Source organism: Aotus nancymaae, unplaced genomic scaffold (assembly GCF_030222135.1).
Source record: "Aotus nancymaae isolate 86718 unplaced genomic scaffold, 86718_ANA_hifiasm-v0.15.2.pri h1tg000028l, whole genome shotgun sequence".
NCBI classification, from domain to species: Eukaryota; Metazoa; Chordata; class Mammalia; order Primates; family Aotidae; genus Aotus; species Aotus nancymaae.
Window position 1 is genome coordinate 6,313,321 of NW_026988441.1, and position 17,338 is coordinate 6,330,658.

General features: G+C 53.5%; 2 protein-coding genes across 3 annotated transcripts in view; one reads left to right on the forward strand and one right to left on the reverse strand.

The window, feature by feature from the left end:
• The window catches only part of RUVBL2 (RuvB like AAA ATPase 2), a 35,734-nt gene extending 31,838 nt beyond the window's left edge, over positions 1–3,896 (reverse strand). The window contains exon 1 of the mRNA XM_012460406.3: positions 3,560–3,896. Within this exon, the coding sequence (XP_012315829.2) occupies positions 3,560–3,571 (12 nt within the window). The 5' untranslated portion in view covers positions 3,572–3,896. The remainder of the gene's footprint in view (positions 1–3,559) is intronic.
• A 262-nt stretch (positions 3,897–4,158) lies between these two features.
• Positions 4,159–17,338, forward strand: part of GYS1 (glycogen synthase 1) — a 28,076-nt gene continuing 14,896 nt past the window's right edge. Inside the window, exons 1-7 of one of the 2 annotated variants that reach the window (XM_021668618.2) lie at positions 4,159–4,464; positions 5,982–6,163; positions 11,669–11,860; positions 13,009–13,194; positions 13,439–13,583; positions 15,924–16,041; positions 16,531–16,651. In XM_021668618.2, the coding sequence (XP_021524293.1) occupies positions 4,347–4,464; positions 5,982–6,163; positions 11,669–11,860; positions 13,009–13,194; positions 13,439–13,583; positions 15,924–16,041; positions 16,531–16,651 (1,062 nt within the window). In that variant the 5' untranslated portion in view covers positions 4,159–4,346. The remainder of the gene's footprint in view (positions 4,465–5,981; positions 6,164–11,668; positions 11,861–13,008; positions 13,195–13,438; positions 13,584–15,923; positions 16,042–16,530; positions 16,652–17,338) is intronic. The other variant, XM_021668619.2, reaches the window with a different exon arrangement.

Sequence of the window (17,338 nt, forward strand, 5' to 3'; positions counted from 1 at the left end):
AATTGGCCAGGTGCAGTGGCTCATGCCTGTAATCCCAGCACTCTGGTAGGCCAAGGCTGTGGGTAACCTTCTATATAGGCACCGAGGAAGGAGAGCTAAGCAGAATCCTGGCACAATTAGTGCCTAAGAGTATCTCAGTTTATAGTGTTACTACTCAGCTATTTCCCTTTATATAATCCTCTCTCTATAATCATATATTAGTTCATAGACTGAGTGCCTAAAGAATATCTTACCACTCAGTTATTTCCCTATATGTATATTATTATATCTTAGTTCATAGAGGAATACCTAGAGCAGACACGGTGCAGAGCCTGACTTAAGGAATAAGCAGCTTATAGTCGGAAGAATGTCTGGAGCAGACACAGTTCAGAGCATGACTTAAGGGAAAAACAGTTATACCAGGACAAGAATCCACGGCCCAGGCGGCAGCGTTCAGTATCGTAAAGATACCCACTGTATGGCAGGCTTGGGGCGAGAGCCACTCCTCCTGATAAAGGAGTTGTAGGACCTTGCTCCAGTTCTGTGGAAGGCTGCCCTCAGACCAGCAATCCCTCAAGCATCCGAGGGCTCAAAACCTCTCCGGATAATCGCACCTTGGTGACTGTGAACTTTATCAGCTCTTGTTATGGTGCTGGCTCAAAAGCATCCTCCTACAGAACTCACTGGAAGCTGCCAGCAGGTGGCGGTAGACCCTGTCAGCTTTGTCACTGCTGTGTGACTTAAGGCATCCTCCTATAGATATTCTCATAGATAAGAGATATTGCACACTGAGCCCTCTTCACTGCGCACGGCCCACATCCATGCCTCAGTGACCTAACGGGGGTGGACCCCTTACTGCACAAGGCCTGCCTCCTTGCCTCAATGACCTAATGGGGGTGGACCCCTTGTTTATTGCTCACGACCCTATCACTATCCTTAAAGATGATTTCACTCACTACCCTGCCCCCTAACCTATACCCAATAAATACAGACGCTCTGGACATTCAGGCCTCACATGTCTCCACTTATAGGTGGTGTGCCACCATCCCCAGCTGAGCTGCGCTTTCTTTGTACTTCTATGTCCTGTCTCTTTATTTCTCAGATCCTGTGCCTCAGCACAGCATAAGGGACACCCCACGACCCTGCGGGGCCCTTAGCCCTACAAAGGCAAGCAGATCACGAGGTCAGGAGTTCAATACCAGCCTGGCCAATATGGTGAAACCCCATCTATACTAAAAATACAAAAAAATTAGCTGGGTATGGTGGCAGGCACCTGTAATCCCAGCTACTTGGGAGGCTGAGGCAGGAGAATTGCTTAAACCTGGGAGGCTGAGGTTGTTGTGAGCTGAGGTCACACCACCACACTTCCGCCTGGGCAAGAGCAAGACTCTGTCTCACGAAACATAAATAAATAAAAATAAAAAATAAATCAGCTGGGAGTGGTAGCACACACCTGTAATCCCAGCTACTGGGAGGCTCAGGCAGGAGGATCATTTGAACTTGGGAGGTGTAGGTTGCAGTAAGCCGAGATCACACCACTGCACTCCAGCCTGGGAGACAGAGTGAAGCTCTGTCTTGAATAAAAGCAAAACAAAACACTGCTGGATGGTGGATCTTTGCATGTCTATTACATTATTTTCTGACACTTCAGAATAGTTCATAATTTCTTTTTTATTTTATTTTATTTATTTATTTTTAGAGGCAGGGTTTCACTATGTTGACCAGGCTGATCTCGAATTCCTGACCTCATGATCCACCCACCTCGACCTCCCAAAGTGCTGGGTTTACAGGTGTGAGCCACCACGCCCGGCTAATACTTCATAATTTCTAATAAGGAAAAGGAAGCTTAAGAGGCCAGCAGGTTAACCTAGCCCCTAAGTCACCTATCCCCAACTTTCCTTCCCATGAGTTTTTTTTTTTTTTTTTGAGACGAGGTCTCACTCTGCCACCCAGGCTGGACTGCCGTGGCCTCCACCTTCCAGGCTCAAGCAATCCTCCCACCTCAGCCTCCCAAGCAGTTGGAACTACAGGCATGTGCCACCACACTTGGCTAATTTTCTTATTTTTTTGCAAAGGCAGGGTCTCGCTATGTTTCCAGGGCTGATCTTAAATTCCTGGGCTCAAGCAATCCTTTTACCTCAGCCTCCCCAAATACAGGATTACAGTCCACTGTGAGCCACTGTGCCTGGCCCACAGGTCTTTCTTCTCTTTTTCCACCAGACAGAACATGCAGTTATCCAGCCCAGAGGAAGTCTTCTCTCTCTGGAGTCAATCGTTTAGACTTTCTGGCCATCAGTGGTCAGAAACTTTCCCTATCATTGTGTGAACCTTCCCACCTAGTTTCTCCTTATATGAAGCTGGAACCCTGGAGTATGGGACATTACCCACAAACTACTTCCAAAAGACTAGGCAACCCCTCCCTCAACAAAAAAAAGACATGAATCCAGGAATCCCAAATTTAGCTCTCTCAACATAAACGGGCCCCTTACCAAGGACTGTCTCCTACAAAGTCTTTCTCTTTCACCATAAACCTCTCCTAAACCTTGCTGCACACTGGTCCCACGAAAACCAAGGTCATTTTATTTTTTTTGAGACGGAGTCTCACTCTGTCGCCCAAGCTGGAGTGCAGTGGCGCTATCTCGGCTCACTGCAACCGCCACCTCCCGGGTTCAAGCGATTCTCCTGCCTCAGCCTCCCGAGTAGCTGGGATTCTAGGCGTGCACCACCACACCCGGCTAATTTTTGTATTTTGAGTAGAGATGGGGTTTCACCATGTTAGGATGGTCTCGAGCTCTTGACCTAGTGATCCGCCCGCCTCGGTCTCCCACAAAGTGCTGGGATTACAGGCGTGAGCCACCGCACCTGGCCCAAATCAATTCTTTATTCAGGTATTTCTTGAGCAGGTGCCAGACCAAGTTTCCCGGCCTTTCCTTCATTCACATCCATCCATCCATCCATCCATTCATTCATTCATTCAAACATTCAAGTGATAATTTATTGAGCATTTACACTGAGACATGCCCCGTGTGAAACACTGGAGATATGAAAATGGCCAAAACGGTCGCATGACAAGATCCAGACCTCTGAGTCCCTAATCCTTTAGTCTTCTCCACTAAGACTCTCTTGTTCCTTCACAATTTATTCCCATTAAAGGTTCACTAGGCCAAGGTTCCCAAATGGCTCGAAGCAGCGCAAGGTACTACAACCCTCATCATCACACACTGGCGCCAAGGACTGTACAACCAGCCGTTGCGCCAAGAGTATTCTAGAAGTTGGAGTTCCTATAGCATGATGGGGCCAGATCTGAGATTCCGGGATTTCAGTCCCTTCTTTTTTTCACTCCCTCAAACCCAGGAGCCCTGGTACCCAGCTCCCGCCTCCCCTAAGACCCAGAAGTCTAGCCCCCAGGTCCCCTTCTCCCCCAGACCCGGGAGTCCGAGCTTCCTCCTCCTCCAGACCCAAGAGTCTGGAACACCCGATTCCTCCTCCTTCAGACCCAAAAGTCAGGGCGTCTAGCCTCCTCCTCTCTCAGACTCGAGACTGTGGGCTCGCTCCTCACCCTCCATGCACTCACACTTACCACGGTTGCCATGATGCTCACCAACTCCCAGTGTCCTAAGGGAAACGGAAACGCGCGAGGAGCAAGTTGTTCTGGCCCCTCTAGGCTAGCAGGTCCTCCAAAGAGCTCTATGATTCCTTATAAATATGTAAATATTGTAGGGGCGTGACAGCACTTTAGGCCCCGCCTGCCCGCCTAGGCTACGCTGGAAGACCGGTGTCCGGAACTCCTGGGTCCATTTCCAATGCCTCTGGCTCCTCCTCTTTTTGCTCAGCCCCCCGCCCCCGCTCAGGCCGATTGCGAAATTCTTAGCTGTTCTTTGAGTAACCACACGTCCTCCACGCTCCTTTCCTCTTTATCCCACCCTCCTCCTCCCCGCGACTTTGAGGCCTCCAGCTTCAGATTGACAGAGCTGAAGGCCAATCGCTTCCGTAGAGAGCGGCGACAAGCTCGGCCCCCCGGACAGCCGAGGCGGGGCCTGGACACAGCGACCCCTAACCCATTCCACCAACGAGGAGACGCAGAAATCCCCGCCCCCGGGCATGAGCCAATGGCGCTAGCTGGGGGTTGGCCACCGCCTCCTGGCGGCCGCGAGGTTTCATTGCAGGGGCACCGCTGGGCTCAGTGACGCTGCGGGCGCCTTCTGCCTAAGTCGGGGCGGGGGTGCGGTCGTGCAATAGGAAGCTGAGCGTCTTGCAAGCTTCCCGTCGGGCACTAGCTGCTCGGTCCCGCACCCTACCTGGTGCATTCCCCCGACACCTCCGGGGTCCCTGCTTGAGGTCCCCGGAGCCGCCTTCCAGCGCCAGCCATGCCTTTAAACCGCACTTTGTCCATGTCCTCACTGCCAGGACTGGAGGACTGGGAGGATGAATTCGATCTGGAGAACACAGTGCTCTTCGAAGTGGCCTGGGAGGTGGCCAACAAGGGTGAGTACGCCAGGTGTCGGGGCCCTTGATGAGAAGGACAGTAGTGGATGGGGACCCGGAACTCTGAGTTGTAGGGGGACGGGGCTACAAGGGGAACCGTTGGGTCCTGGGTAAGGAGGCTGTGACTCCTGTGTCCTTGAGGAGGGACTGGGAGGCCGGAGGTGAGTGGGAGAGGGATGAGTCGTTTGACTTATGATGAAAGGAGGCTGGAAGCCCGGGTTCTGGGTCCTAGGGAAGAGGGTGCTGAAATGCAAGACTCCTGGGTCCTGTAGGGAAGCTTCAGGGAGACTAGATACCTGGGTGCTGAACAGGGAAGGGGATGGGGAGTTGGGACTTGTGTGTGCAAACCTGGGACGCTTCCGGGGTTTCAGACCTGTGGCCCTAACAGCATGGTCTAGGGGATAAAACTCCAGATTTGAGAGAGAGCTGACTGGGAGATAGGAGGCCTGAGCTGCAGTGGGAGGACCTGAGGACCTGACTGCTTGAGAATAAAGATGAGAAGGGCGGCTAGGGACGCTAATCCGCAGATCCTCGGTAAGGAGAGGCTGCGGGCCTGAATGCCTGGGCTTTGAAGGAGCTGAGGGCCTGAGCTATTAGTTCCTAGTAGAGGAGCCGGGGCCTGGGACACATGCGTACTCGAATAGGGAAGGCTGGGAAGTCCTAAGTTAGGCAGGGGCTGGGCCCTAGGATGGGAGTGGCTGGGAGCCCGCATTTCTGTGTCTTGGGCTCCAAAAAGCTGAGGTTCTGACCTTGGAGAAGGCTGGGGCTCAAATCCCCAGGAACAAGCCAGTCCCCCACCTCAAAGAGCAGAGGCTGGGGGTTTCTTTGCTGGGTCTTGGAGGGGAAAGGGACTGGGTCTCCCAGGAGGAGAGGGGGGCCCCTTGAACACATAGCCGGGTCTCGCCAGGGCCTGGGCTCCAGGAGGGTAGGAGGCTGGGGGCGGCGGCTCCTGGGTCTGGGATAGGGCCATGGGCCCTGCATGCTTTGTCCCTAGTCAGGAAATTGGGAGGCAGGTCAGCAGGGTCCCTGGGGGCAGGAAGTGATCATGCAGGCTTCTCTTGGGCAACAGTGAGAAGCTGAATCTGTCATGAAGAGGGAATCTCCTTCACTGGGTTAAACCCAGCTCCTGTGAGCTGGGAACTCAGGAACCCGGGTCCAGGTAGTCCTCAGCTCTGCCATCCTTAGAGCCCCAGTCCCTAATTCCCTCAGACCCAGGGGTCCCGGCCCCCAGCCCCTTCTCTCTCAGACCCGGAAGTCTAGCCTGAGCCCTGTCCTCCCTCAGGGTCCTGACCCCAGCCCCCTTCTCCCTTAGACCCTGGAGGACCGCCCTCCAGCCCCCTGTTCCCTTGATCCAAGCCTCCAAACCCCCTACTCCAAACTATCAGCTCCTAGCCCCCTCTTCCCCCTGAGCTAGGGGTCTGGGGCCTGAGCACTCCCACGTCCCCAGCCCACCCCACCCCAGGCCCCAGAACTGTGGACTTTGGCCGGGGCCTGCCCTCACACGCTTGGGCCCACAGTGGGTGGCATCTACACGGTGCTGCAGACGAAGGCGAAGGTGACAGGGGATGAATGGGGCGACAACTACTACCTGGTGGGGCCGTACACGGAGCAGGGCGTGAGGACCCAGGTGGAGCTGCTGGAGGCCCCCACCCCGGCCCTGAAGAGGACACTGGACTCCATGAACAGCAAGGGCTGCAAGGTGGGACATGGCGCGGCCCAGGGCAGGAGGGGGTGGACAGCCTGCCATCAGGGTGGGAGCCACAAACAGAGAGGGGGTGCGGAGTGATACCTCAAGCGCGAGCGAGGCATGCTTGGACACAGAAACAAGGCATGATAGCACACCCAGACAGATGCCGGGCTTGGAAGTGGGTGGGTGGATCCCAGACATTGGCAAAGGCACAGGCAGATGGCAAGTATGAGAGAGACCAAGACGCAGATCCAAGAGGCCATGATCCTCAGACCCAGAGAGAAAACGAGCGGGATCAGAAGATGGCCATTTGGGGCCAGCCTGGCCAACACAGCAAAACCCCATCTCTACTAAAAACACAAAAATTAGCCGGGCGTGGTGGCGGGCACCTGACATCCTAGCTACTCGGGAGGCTGAGGCAGGAGAATCGCTTGAACCCGGGAGGCGAAGGTTGCACTGAGCTGCTATTGAGCCACTGCACTCCAGCCTGGGCAACAAGAGCAAGACTCCATCTCAAAAAAGAAAGCCAGCCAGCCAGGCAGGCAGAGCTGGGGAGAGGGGGCCTGGCGTCAGGCAGGAGCAGCATTCTGGAGCCTGAAGTCCAAGTTCATCCCCTCCACTTGCCGCCCTTGTGTCCTCGGCTAATGGACGTGCTAACAGCATCTACCTTCTAGAGGTGCTGGGAGGATGAAACCGTTAACAAGGATAAAGTGCTTAGTAGAGTTCTGGAAGTTAGCACAGTGTGTGGGCGGTGATTGCCTTTTTTTTTTTTTTTTTTGAGATGGAGTCTTGCTCTGTTGCCAGGCTGGAGTATAGTGGTGCGATCTTGGCTCACTGCAACCTCCGCCTCCCGGGCCCAAGTGGTTCTCCTGCCTCAGCCTCCCGAGTAGCTGGGATTACAGGCGCCCACCACCACGCCCGGCTAATTTTTGTATTTTTAGTAGAGACGGGATTTGACCATGTTGGCCAGGCTGGTCTCAAACTCTGAACTCATGAATCTCCCAAAGTGCTGGGATTACAGGTGTGAGCCACCGCACCCAGCTGTCATTGTTATTATGATCTTCATTCTTATTGTTACTATAAATGGCCAAGCTTGGAGAATGAGGGGGGCAGGCAGACAAAGGGCGAGGTGCGGATGGAGCCAAGGGCAAGGAGTAACAGGGAGACCGACTAGGAACAGAAAAGAGACCGCCAGGTGTTTCAGAAAGTCAGACCTAGAAGGAGGGAGAAGCATGGAGTATCGGGAAAGACAGGAGAAGTCAGCGGGTAGAGCCACAGGACAGAGTCTGAGATGGGTGGATCAGGGAATAGAGAGGAGCGAGAGTCCCAGGGCCACAGGATGAAGATGGAAAGAGACAGAGCCACAGGACAGAGTCTGAGATGGGTGGATCAGGGAATAGAGAGGAGCGAGAGTCCCAGGGCCACAGGATGAAGATGGAAAGAGACGCACTGTTGTCCCAGGAGAAAGCAGGGCTGAGGGACTGAGGGACGGACAAGTCCGGGACTGGGAGGGAGAGGCACTGTGGTTCCTTCACTCATTCACAGCCTGTGGTTTGGGGTGGGGTCTGGAATCCATTCAGGCCCTACTGTGTCCCTAAGGGACCCAGGAACAGCTTGGTCCCTTCCTGAGGGCAGCTGCTTCCCACGTGCTGGGGGCCTAAGAATAGCCCCCCCCCAGCAAAAGGGCAGACGACAGCTGTGAGGGGGAGGGGCCTCAGAGCCAGGCCCCGGGCAGGAAAGAGCCAGGTCAGCGAGGAGTGAGGCTGCTTCTCCTCTGCAGTGGCAGCGGGCCCAGAACCAAGGCCACCATCTCCGGGAGGAACGCAGCCAACTGGAGAAATGAGGCAGAGGCAGAAGTGAGGCAGCAAGATGCAGAAGCGTGGCCTCGGCTAGAAAAACGCAGCCCTGGGGCATGGACGAGGATGGGCTATGTTAGCAATGTGTGGCTCAGGCCGGGCGCGGTGGCTCACGCCTGGAATGAGGCACTTTGGGAGGCCGAGGCGGGCGGATCGCCTGAGGTCGGGAGTTCGAGACCAGCCTGGCCAACATGGAGAAACCCTGTCTCTACTAAAAATATAAAATTAGCCAGGCTTGGTGGCGGGCACCTGTAATCCCGGCTACTCGGGAGGCTGAGGCAGGAGAATGGCTTGAACCCGGGAGGCAGAGGTTGCGGTGAGCCGAGATCTCGTCACTGCACTCCAGCTTGGGCAACAAGAGCGAAACTCCATCTCTTTTTTTTTTTTTTTTTTTTTTAGGATGGGGTTTCACCATGTTGGCCAGGCTGGTCTTTTTTTTTTTTTTTTTTTTTGAGACAGAGTATTGGTCCGTCGCCAGGCACCAGGCTGGAGTGCAGTGGCGCAATCTGGGCTCACTGCAACCTCCACCTCCCGGGTTCAAGCAATTCTCCTGCCTCAGCCTCCCGAGTAGCTGGGACTACAGGCGTGCGCCACCACGCCCAGCTAATTTTTGTATTTTTAGTGGAGACGGGGTTTCATCATGTTGGCCAGGATGGTCTCGATCTCTTGACCTCGTGATCCGCCCACCTTGGCCTCCGAAAGTGCTGTGATTACAGGCGTGAGCCACCATGCCAGGCCGGTCAGGCTGGTCTTGAACTCCCGACCTCAGGTGATCTGCCCGCCTTGGCCTCCAAAGTGCTTGGATTACAGGCATGAGCCACTACGTCCAGCCAATCTCAAAAAAAAAAAAAAAAGAAAAAAGAAATGTGTGGCTGCGGGCCGGACGCAGTGGCTCATGCCTGCAATCCTGGTACTTTGGGAGGCCAAGGTGGGAGGATAGCTTGAGCCCAGAAATTTGTGACCATCCTGGGTGACATGGTGAAACCCCATCTCTACTAAAAATACAAAAAATTAGCCAGGCATGGTGGTGCATGCCTGTGATCCCATTTACTCAGGAGGCTGAGATGGGAGGATCACCTGATCCTGGGAAGTCGAGTCTGTAGTGAGCCATGATATTTTTTTTTGGAGATGCAGTCACGCTCTGTCCTCCAGGTTGGAGTGCAGGGGTGCAATCTCGACCCACCACAACCTCCACCTCCCGCATTCAAGCAGTTCTCCTACCTCAGCCTCCTGAGTAGCTGGGACCTCAGGCGAATGCTTCCACACCCAGCTAATTTTTTGTATTTTAGTAGAGATGGGGTTTCACCGTGTTGCCTAGGCTGGTCTCGAACTCCTGAACTCAGGCAATCTGCCTGCCTTGGCCTCTGCTGGGATTACAGGCATGAGCTACTGTGCCTAGCCCAGTGAGCCATGATTGCACCACTGCACTCCAAGCCTGGGCCACTGGAGTGAGAACCAGTCTAAGAAAGAAAGAGGGGCGGGGAAGGGAAGAGGGGAGGAGGGCAGGAAGACAGGAAGGGAGGCAGGCAGGTAGGAAAGGAAGGAGGGAGGGAGGCAGGAAGACAAGGAGGGAGGGAGGGAGGGAGGGAGGCAGGAAGACAAGGAGGGAGGGAGGGAGGGAGGCAGGAAGACAAGGAAGACAAGGAGGGAGGGAGGGAGGGAGGGAGGCAGGAAGACAAGGAAGACAAGGAGGGAGGGAGGCAGGAAGACAAGGAGGGAGGGAGGGAGGGAGGGAGGATGGAAGGAAGGGAGGGAGGGAGGGAGAGCAGAAGGAAGGGAGGGAGGAAAGAAAGGAGGGAGGAAGGAAGGAAGGAGGAAGGGGGGAAGAGAGGCAGGGAGGGAGGAAAGAAAGGAGGAAGGAAGGAAGAGAGGGAGGGAGGGAGGAAATGTGGCTGTGGACTACAGAGTGGGCCTATGGATAGAGGAAAGAGGTCACAGGTGACAGATATGTGATGAAAGTAACAGAAGGCGACAAGGCAGTGGCAGCATGAACAGTGAAAGAATCATCACAGGCCGGACACAGTAGCTCATGCCTGTAATCCCAGCACTTTGGGAGGCCAAGGCAGGCGGATCACTTGAGACCAGGAGTTTGAGACCAGCCTGGGCAACATGGTGAACCCTGTCCTTACAAAAAATTTAAACGTTAGCTGGGCGTGGTACCGTGTGCCTGTGGTCCCAGCTACGTGGGAAGCTGCCGCGGGAGGATTGCTTGAGACTGGGAGGCCGAAGCTGCAGTGAGCCGTAATTGCACCACTGCATTCCAGGCTGGGTGACAGAGCAAGACCCTGTCTCTGAAAATAAAAAAGGGCCTGGTTTGGTGGCTCACACTTCTAATCCCATCATCACTTTGGGAGGCTAAGCAGGAAAATTGCTTGAACCCAGGAGTTCACAATCAGCCCGGGGAACACAGTGAGACTCCATCTCCACAAAAGATTTAAAACTTAGCCAGGCATGGTGGTCCACACCCGCAGGAGGTGAGGCGGGAGGATTGACTGAGCCAGGGAGGTTGAGGCTGCACTGAGTCATGTTCACACCACCGCACTCCAGCCTGGGCAACAGAGCAAGACCCTGTCTCAAAACAGAAAAGTAGTATCCTAGGGAAGGAACTAGCAACAGAAAGAAAAGACAACGGGAGATGAAGATGGTTGGCCAGAGAAACGTGGCCACAAGTACAGAAGCAAGGTGGCAGGTAGGGGAATGATTAGCAGGGTGGCCAGACAGGGCAGTGGGGGCACAGAGACAGGACATGTGACGACATACCTGGTTATAAGCAGAGAAAGGGGGCAGGGAGTGGGAGAAGGGCAGCAGTTATAGAAATTAAACAGGAGGCCGGGTGCAGTGGCTCACCCCTGTAATCCCAACACTTTGGGAGGCCAAGAAGGGCAGATCACCTGAGCTCAGGAGTTCGAGACCAGCCTGGCCAACATGCTGAAACTCCGTCTCTACTAAAAATACAAAAATTAGCCAGGTCTGAGGGTGGGTGCCTGTAATCCCAGCTACTCGGGAGGCTGAGGCAGGAGAATTGCTTGAACCAGGGAGGCGGAGGTTGCAGTGAACCAAGATCGTGCCATTGCATTCCAGCCTGGGCAACAGAGTGAGACTCCATCTCAAAAAAAAAAAAAAGAAAGAAAGAAAGAAAAGAAATTAGGCCGGGTGCAGTGGCTCAGCCTGTAATTCCAGCACTTTGGGAGGCCGAGGCAGGTGGATCACAAGGTCAAGAGATCAAGACCATCCTGGCCAACATGGCGAAACCCCATCTCTACTAAAAATACAAAAATTAGCTGAGCGTAATGGTGGGTGCTTGTAGTCCCAGCTATTCGGGAGGCTGAGGCAGGAAAGTCACTTGAACCTGGGAGGCCAAGATTATGCCACTGCACTCCAGCCTGGGCAACAGAGCAAGACTCCATCTCAAAAATAAATAAATAGAAAGAAAAGCAGGGGCAGGAATATAGATGGAAAAAATGTGTGGTGGGAATAAATCATGCAAATAGAGAAATAGGCTCAGGCAGCAGGTGAGAAATTAGCAGCAAATACAGAAACAGAAGGGAAGAGAGCTGAGGCTTAAGTCTAGACATTTGCCTGCAACTGGGAGAACCACAAATGCATGCAGACATGAGGTTGAAGCCCTGATCCTTTCTGTGGTGCCCCCCCGCAACCCCAGGTGTATTTTGGGCGCTGGCTGATCGAGGGAGGCCCCCTGGTGGTGCTCCTGGACGTGGGGGCCTCAGCCTGGGCCCTGGAGCGCTGGAAGGGAGAGCTCTGGGATACCTGCAACATTGGGGTGCCGTGGTACGACCGCGAGGCCAACGACGCTGTCCTCTTTGGCTTTCTCACCACCTGGTTCCTGGGTGAGGTAGGTCCCACTGCAGTCCCCATCTGTCACTTTCCACCTATACCTGAAACTACAATGACCATCAGGCCAGAGGATGGGCTTTTCCCTGGGCATTCTGGGAGTCATAAGGTCCTTTAATCCAAGGATTAGCTCTGACCTTTGGGGACATGGACATCCAGGGACCCAGCATCTTCTTTCCTCAGAGACCCGAAACTCTTGATGCCAACTTCATTTACTCCAGTCTTCCAAGCGGAGGAATTCTGGTTCAAAGTGAGGCCGGCGGGCTGTCCCGGGGAATTTTGGGAGTTGTAGTTCTCTAGGGTGCTATCGCTGGACTTGACTCTCAGATGCTGCCCCAGATGCTTACGAATTCCCAGCCTGACCTGGCTTTGGCCCCTTTCTAGGTTTTAAAAGGCTCAAGAAGCTTAATTTCCAGGCTGGGTGCGGTGGCTGACGCCTGTAATCCCAGTACTTTGGGAGGCTGATGGGGAAAGATCACTTGAGGCCAGGAGTTCAAGATGGCCAACCCTTCTCTCTACTAAAAATATGAAATAATTAGCCAGGCATGGTGGCGAGCACCTGTAATCCCATATCCCAGCTATCTGGGAGGCTAAGGCAGGAGAACTGCTTAAACCTGGGTGGCAGAGATTGCAGTGAGCTGAGATCACACCACTGCACTCCAGCCTGGGCAACAGAGCAAGACTGTGTCCAAAAAAAAAGAAAGAAGAAAAAGCTTAATTTCCCATGCCCTGGGACAAATAATTTAGGAACTGGTTGCTCCTATGGCATTCTGGGAGTTGTAGTCCTTTTGCCAGTGTTGGATGCAGACAGCGTACCCTTGAGACAAGGGGTCTTGAGAAACTATGTCCAGGACCTGGAGACATGAAAACTTCAGTGTTTCCCGTCTTACCCTGCCAGGACTTAGAAGGTTGGCCAAAAAATCCTCAGTTCCCATCAACTCCTGGGGAGCCAGTCACTTGAGCCCAGGAGTTGCTGCCTCAGGGATTTCCAGTTCCCTGTCCAGTCGGGATTGCTGCCATAGGCTGCTGCCCACTCTGTGCAGTGTGGTGATAGATGAACCTCTCCCCAAGTCCTCGTCCCTACCGGGGATTGCCAATTCCCTTCCCGACACTCGTGGAGACAGCAGCCCTCTCCCTCTTGCCCCACAGTTCCTGGCGCAGAGTGAGGAGAAGCCGCACGTGGTTGCACACTTCCATGAGTGGTTGGCAGGCATTGGACTCTGCCTGTGTCGTGCCCGGCGACTGCCTGTGGCAACCATCTTCACCACCCATGCCACACTGCTGGGGCGCTACCTGTGTGCTGGTGCCGTGGACTTCTACAACAACCTGGAGAACGTGAGCTGGGACCGTGGCAGATGAGGGGCTGCGAGTATGCCAGGACAACCCAAAGCTCCGGGGAGCCCAAGGGGATGGCATCCCCTCTCCTCCCAGGACCCAGAAGTCCAAGTCCCAAGCCCCCTCCTACCTCAGACCCAGGAATCCAGCCCCCAGCAACAGTTTCCCTTAGGACCCAGGAGTCTGGACCTGCAGAGTCTTCTCCTCAGTCCTTCTAACCTGAATGTCGTCCCCTCCCGCCCAGTTCAACGTGGACAAGGAAGCAGGTGAGAGGCAGATCTATCACCGCTACTGCATGGAAAGGGCGGCAGCCCACTGCGCTCACGTCTTCACTACCGTGTCCCAGATCACCGCCATTGAGGCACAGCACTTGCTCAAGAGGAAACCAGGTATGGGCCGGGCTGAAGCCCCCAGACACGAATGAGGCAGACAGCTGTCTATGCTAAAGCCAGTTGCTCCTAATCCCAAGAAACCCACTGTAAACTGAAATGGCATGGGCTGGGCATGGTATAATCCCAGCACTTTGGGAGGCTGAGGTGGGTGGATGACGAGGTCAGGAGTTTAAGACCAGCCTGGCCAAGATAGTGAAACCGTCTCTCCTAAAAATACAAAAATTAGCTGGGCGTGGTGGCACACGCCTGTAATCACAGCTACTCAGGAGGCTGAGACAGAAAAATTGCTTGAACCCAGGAAGCGGAGGTTGCAGTGAGCCGAAATCGTGCCACTGCACTCCAGTCTGGGTGACAGAGTGAGACTCCATCTCAAGAAAAAAAAAGTGTAAACCGAAAATGTATTTTGACTGGACACAGTGGCTCACACCTGTAATCCCAGCACTTTGAAAGGCCAAGGCAGGAGGATCACTTGAGTCCGGGAATTTGAGACATGGCGAATCCCTGGTTACAAACTTTGCCAGACATGGTGGTGTGTGTATGTGTGCCTGTATCCCCAGCTACTCAGGAGGCTGAAGTGGAAGGACTGCTTGAGCCTAAGAGGTCAAGGGTGCAGTGAGCTGTGATCAGGCTACCAAACTATCTGGGTGGCATGGAGAGACCCTGTCACAGCCTGGGTGACACAGTGAGACCCTATCTCAAAAAACTGAACATCAGAGTTTAGCCTAGTATACCTTAAATGTGCCCAGAACACTTTACGTTAGCCTACAACTGGGCAATATCATCCAGTACAAACCTGTTTTATAATAAAGTATTGAATACGCCGGTTGTGGTGGCTCACACCTATAATCCCAGCACTTTGGGGAGCTGAGGCTGGTGGATTACAAGGTCAGGAGATCAAGACTAGCCTGGCCAAGATGATGAAACTCCATCCCTACTGAAATAAAAAATTAGCCAGGTGTGGTGGCAGGCGCCTGTAATCCCAGCTACTCAGGAGGCTGAGGCAGGAGAATTGCTTGAACCCAGGAGGCAGAGGTTGCAGTGAGCCCAGATCGGGCCACTGCACTCCAGCCTGGATAACAGAGTGAGACTCAGTTTCAAAAATAAATAAATATTTCACACCATCATAGAGCTGAAAAATCATAACTTGGCCAGGTGCAGTGGCTCAGGCCAAGGCGGGCGGATCACCTGAGGTCAGGCATTCGAGACCAGCCTGGCCAACATGGCGAAATCCCCTCTCTATCAAAAATACAAAAATTATCTGGGCGTGATGTCAGGCACCTGTAATCCCAGCTGCTCAGAAGGCTGAGAGAGGAGAATCACTTGAACCTAGGAGGCAGAGATTGCAGTGAGGTAGATTGTGCCATTGCACTTCAGCCTGGGTGACAAGAGCAAAACTCCATCTCCAAAAAAAAAAGAAAAGAAAAATCATTGGGGCCGGGCGCGGTGGCTCACGCCTGTAATCCCAGCACTTTGGGAGGCCGATGTGGGTGGATCACGAGGTCAAGAGATCGAGACCATCCTGGTCAACATGGTGAAACCCCGTCTCTACTAAAAATACAAAAAATTAGCTGGGCATGGTGGCGCGTGCCTGTAATCCCAGCTACTCAGGAGGCTGAGGCAGGAGAATTGCCTGAACCCAGGAGGCAGAGGTTGCGGTGAGCCGAGATCGCGCCATTGCACTCCAGCCTGGGTAACAAGAGCGAAACTCCGTCTCAAAAAAAAAAAAAGAAAAATCATTACTTGAACCATTGTAAGTTGGGGACCATCGGTCACCATTTTTTCCCTAAAGAATAGAAAGCTGCAGCTCCCAGAAGGCTGTGGGGGTGGTGACCTGTATTTGAGGCTCTCTGACTATACACTTTGGAGGCTATTGGGAGGTATAAATTTCTTTCATATTAATTTCAGATATGATAAAATTCTGATTGGTCTTATGAAAGGGAATGAAAGCTCACTGGACTCTGTTTACACTCCAGCCTGGGCGACAAAGCGAGACTCCGTCTCAAAAAAAAAAAAAAGAAAAAATGAAAAAGAAAAATTAGCTGGGTGTGGTAGTGCATGCCTGTAGTCCCAGCTACTTGGGAGGCTGAGGTGGGAGGACTGTTTGAGCCCAGGAGGTCGAGAATGCAATGAGCTATGATTGTGTCACTGCTCTCCAGCCTGAGCGACAGAGAGAAACCCTGTCTCCAAAAACAAAAGGCGGGAGTGGGGACCTCATAGGAACGCTACTGAAAGAAAGAAATTGCAAAAGGCAAGGGGCGTTTCCTTAATTTATTCATTCAACCACAACATTGATCTGAATGAACAAATAAAACATGGGACCCTCACCCCCAATCCCAGATATTGTGACCCCCAATGGCCTGAATGTGAAGAAGTTTTCTGCCATGCATGAGTTCCAGAACCTCCATGCTCAGAGCAAGGCTCGAATCCAGGAGTTTGTGCGGGGCCATTTTTATGGGTACGTGGGGCATATACCCAGGTCTTCAGAGAGGAGGGCATTGGGAGCCTAATCATCTAGGACTGGGGGAGGCGGTAGCTGGGGGCCCAGACTCCTGGGTCTGAGGGAGGGGGCACCTGGGTATTTGGCCTCCTTAGTTCTTGAGTGCTGGAACAGTGGGCTGAGGATTAAAGGAAACCCCCATCTAAAGAGAAGAACTGGCCGGGCGTGGTGGCTCATGCCTGTAATCCCAGCACTTTGGGAGGCTGAGGTGGGCGGATCACCTGAGGTCAGAAGTTCAAGACCAGCCTGGCCACCAACATGGTGAAACCTCATCTCTTAAAAACAACAACAACAACAAAAAACTACAACTCCCAGGAGGCCCCATGATGCCTCTGCATTACTTGAGCTATCCTCTGCCCCCACCCATACCTTCTGGGATTTGTAGTTTTGAGGCCAGGGCTAGCGGGTGAGACCTTTGGGCTTTACCCTGTCTTGTGGGTTCTTTAGGCATCTGGACTTCAATTTGGACAAGACCTTGTACTTCTTTATCGCCGGCCGCTACGAGTTCTCCAACAAGGGTGCTGACGTCTTCCTGGAGGCCTTGGCCCGGCTCAACTATCTGCTCAGAGTGAGGCCTGGGCTGTGAGGGGGAGAGGGAGGGCAAGAAAAGCCGTATAGAACTGGGGAGAACAGCCGGGTGCAGTGGCTCACACCTGGAATCCCAACGCTTTGGGTGGCCAAGGTGGGAAGAACATTTGAGCCCAGGAGATAGAGACCAGCCTGGGTAACATGGTGAAATGCCATCTCTATAAAAAATGTAAGAATTAGCCAGGCATGGTGGCTCACATCTGTAGTCCTAGCTACTCGGGAGGGTGAGCGGGGAGAATCACTTGAGCCCGGGAGGCGGAGGTTGCAGTGAGCCAAGATCACACCACTGCACTCCAGCCTGGGCAACAGAAAAAGATGCTGCCTCGAAAACAAACAAACAGGGGCCAGGCGTGGTGGCTCAAGCCTGTAATCCCAGCACTTTGGTAGGCCGAGGCAGGTGGATCACGAGGTCAAGAGATCGAGGCCATCCTGGTCAACATGGTGAAACCCCGTCTCTACTAAAAATACAAAAAATTAGCTGGGCATGGTGGCGTATGCCTGTAATCCCAGCTACTCAGGAGGCTGAGGCAGGAGAATTGCCTCAACCCAGGAGGTGGAGGTTGCGGTGAGCCGAGATCGCGCCATTGCACTCCAGCCTGGGTAACAAGAGCGAAACTCTGTCTCCAAAACAAACAAACAAACAAAGAAACAAAAAACTGGTAAGAAC